The following is a 1,748-nucleotide window of genomic DNA, read 5'->3' as shown; positions in this document are numbered from 1 at the left end:
TTTGCATCTTGCCAAATAGGTCCTCATTTTCCTTCTTGGCTTCGGTTGTTGCCTAGAGCTGATTACATTGATATGTCAGACACTGGTATAACCGGTCAGCTCCCATACTGGTTCTCGACAACACTTTCACAAGCTATATTTTTGAACTTCTCCCACAACCAGATTAGTGGAAGCCTGCCAAAAAATATGGAATCCATGTCAGTGAACTATCTCTATCTAGATAGAAACCAAATAACTGGTGAAATACCTCCACTGCCAGAAAATCTCACTTGTTTCTCCATATCTAACAATTCTCTATCAGGTCGTATTACAAGATCTATCTGCAAAACCCAAAAGTTGAAGTGCTTGGATTTAAGAATCAACCAGTTGGAGGGAGAATTTCCTCAATGTATCAAGATGGGAAACATACGGAGTCTTATATTGAGTAACAATATGTTCTCGGGAAAGTTCCCATCTTTTCTGCAAAGCACAAATATAAAGTTTCTAGATCTATCAAGAAATAAGTTCTCTGGAAGATTGCCTGAATGGATAGGAGACTTGATGGCATTAGAGTATATAGGATTAAGCTATAATATGTTCTCTGGGAGTATTCCATCCAGCATCATCAATCTTGGAGAAATGTTCAATTTTGATGTAGCTGGCAACAGATTGTCTGGTGTTATACCTCGCAATCTTTCAACTTTGACGGGCATGGCAGGTCAGGTGCGATACTTGAACGTAGACTCGAACTGGATGGAGCCTCAATTTATTTTGCCCGTGCTCACAAAGCGACAAGAGCTTCATTATAAACAATCATTTGCTAATATGTCGAGCATTGACTTATCCTTGAATTACTTAACTGGAGTAATTCCAGAAGAAATTACTTCTGTGAATGGATTGATGAACCTGAATATTTCTTGGAACTACTTGACTGGAGAAATTCCACGCAGTATTGGGTCCATGGAATCACTGGAATCATTGGACCTATCAAGGAACAAACTTTGTGGGGAAATTCCACTGAGCCTATCAAATCTGACCTATTTGGAATCTTTGGATTTGTCCTACAACAATCTGTCCGGAAGAATACCACCGGGATCGCAACTTGACACTCTCTACGACAACTATCCATATATGTACAGCGGCAACATTGGTCTCTGTGGGCATCCTCTCCAACGGAATTGTTCAAGAAGTAATAATGCAACAAAGCTAGTTGATGGTGATACCAAGAGAAGTGCACGTGTGTCTGATTCAACGTTGTTTTACCTCGGGCTTGGGTCAGGGTTTGTCGTTGGCCTTTGGGTGGTGTTATGTACCATGCTCTTCAAGAAAACATGGAGGATTGCATATTTCCGGCTCTTCGACAAGGTATATGACAAGCTATATGTATTTCTTGTTCTTACTTGGGCAAGGTTGGCACAGAAGGCACTGAATCTAACTGGGAAGCTTGGCTAGAACTGCAAATGGAGTCGGACATAGATTTAAAATATTGATATGCTTTCAAGACATAAATTTAAATAAAAATTGTTCAGATCATGTAATACGCTTACTTCTACCTATACTAGCCATGTGGTTATCAGTGTCCCTTAGTAAAATATAATGCGCATGCATCATTGGTTAGAACCAGGTTTTTTTTTCTTTTGCATGGAGAACCAGCTTTTGTTAGGAAGTTGTACATGTAAAGGTATACGGTGTTGTATAAACTGTGTACCTTCTAGAAAGAGTTCATGTGTGTGCGTAGATTTGGCTGTTTGGAGCTTGTTGTAATTTGG

At 39.7% G+C, this 1,748-nt stretch overlaps 1 protein-coding gene across 1 annotated transcript in view; it reads left to right on the top strand.

Moving 5' to 3' along the window:
* LOC119320619 (receptor-like protein EIX2) overlaps window positions 1–1,431 on the top strand; it is a 3,067-nt gene extending 1,636 nt beyond the window's left edge. The window contains exon 2 of the mRNA XM_037594638.1: window positions 1–1,431. Within this exon, the coding sequence (XP_037450535.1) occupies window positions 1–1,431 (1,431 nt within the window).
* Window positions 1,432–1,748: the final 317 nt, after the last annotated feature.

The sequence above is a fragment of the Triticum dicoccoides genome, chromosome 6B (assembly GCF_002162155.2).
Source record: "Triticum dicoccoides isolate Atlit2015 ecotype Zavitan chromosome 6B, WEW_v2.0, whole genome shotgun sequence".
In the NCBI taxonomy this organism is placed as follows: domain Eukaryota; kingdom Viridiplantae; phylum Streptophyta; class Magnoliopsida; order Poales; family Poaceae; genus Triticum; species Triticum dicoccoides.
The sequence above is the reverse complement of the archived record's forward strand: the minus strand, read 5'-3'. Positions and strand labels throughout refer to the sequence as shown.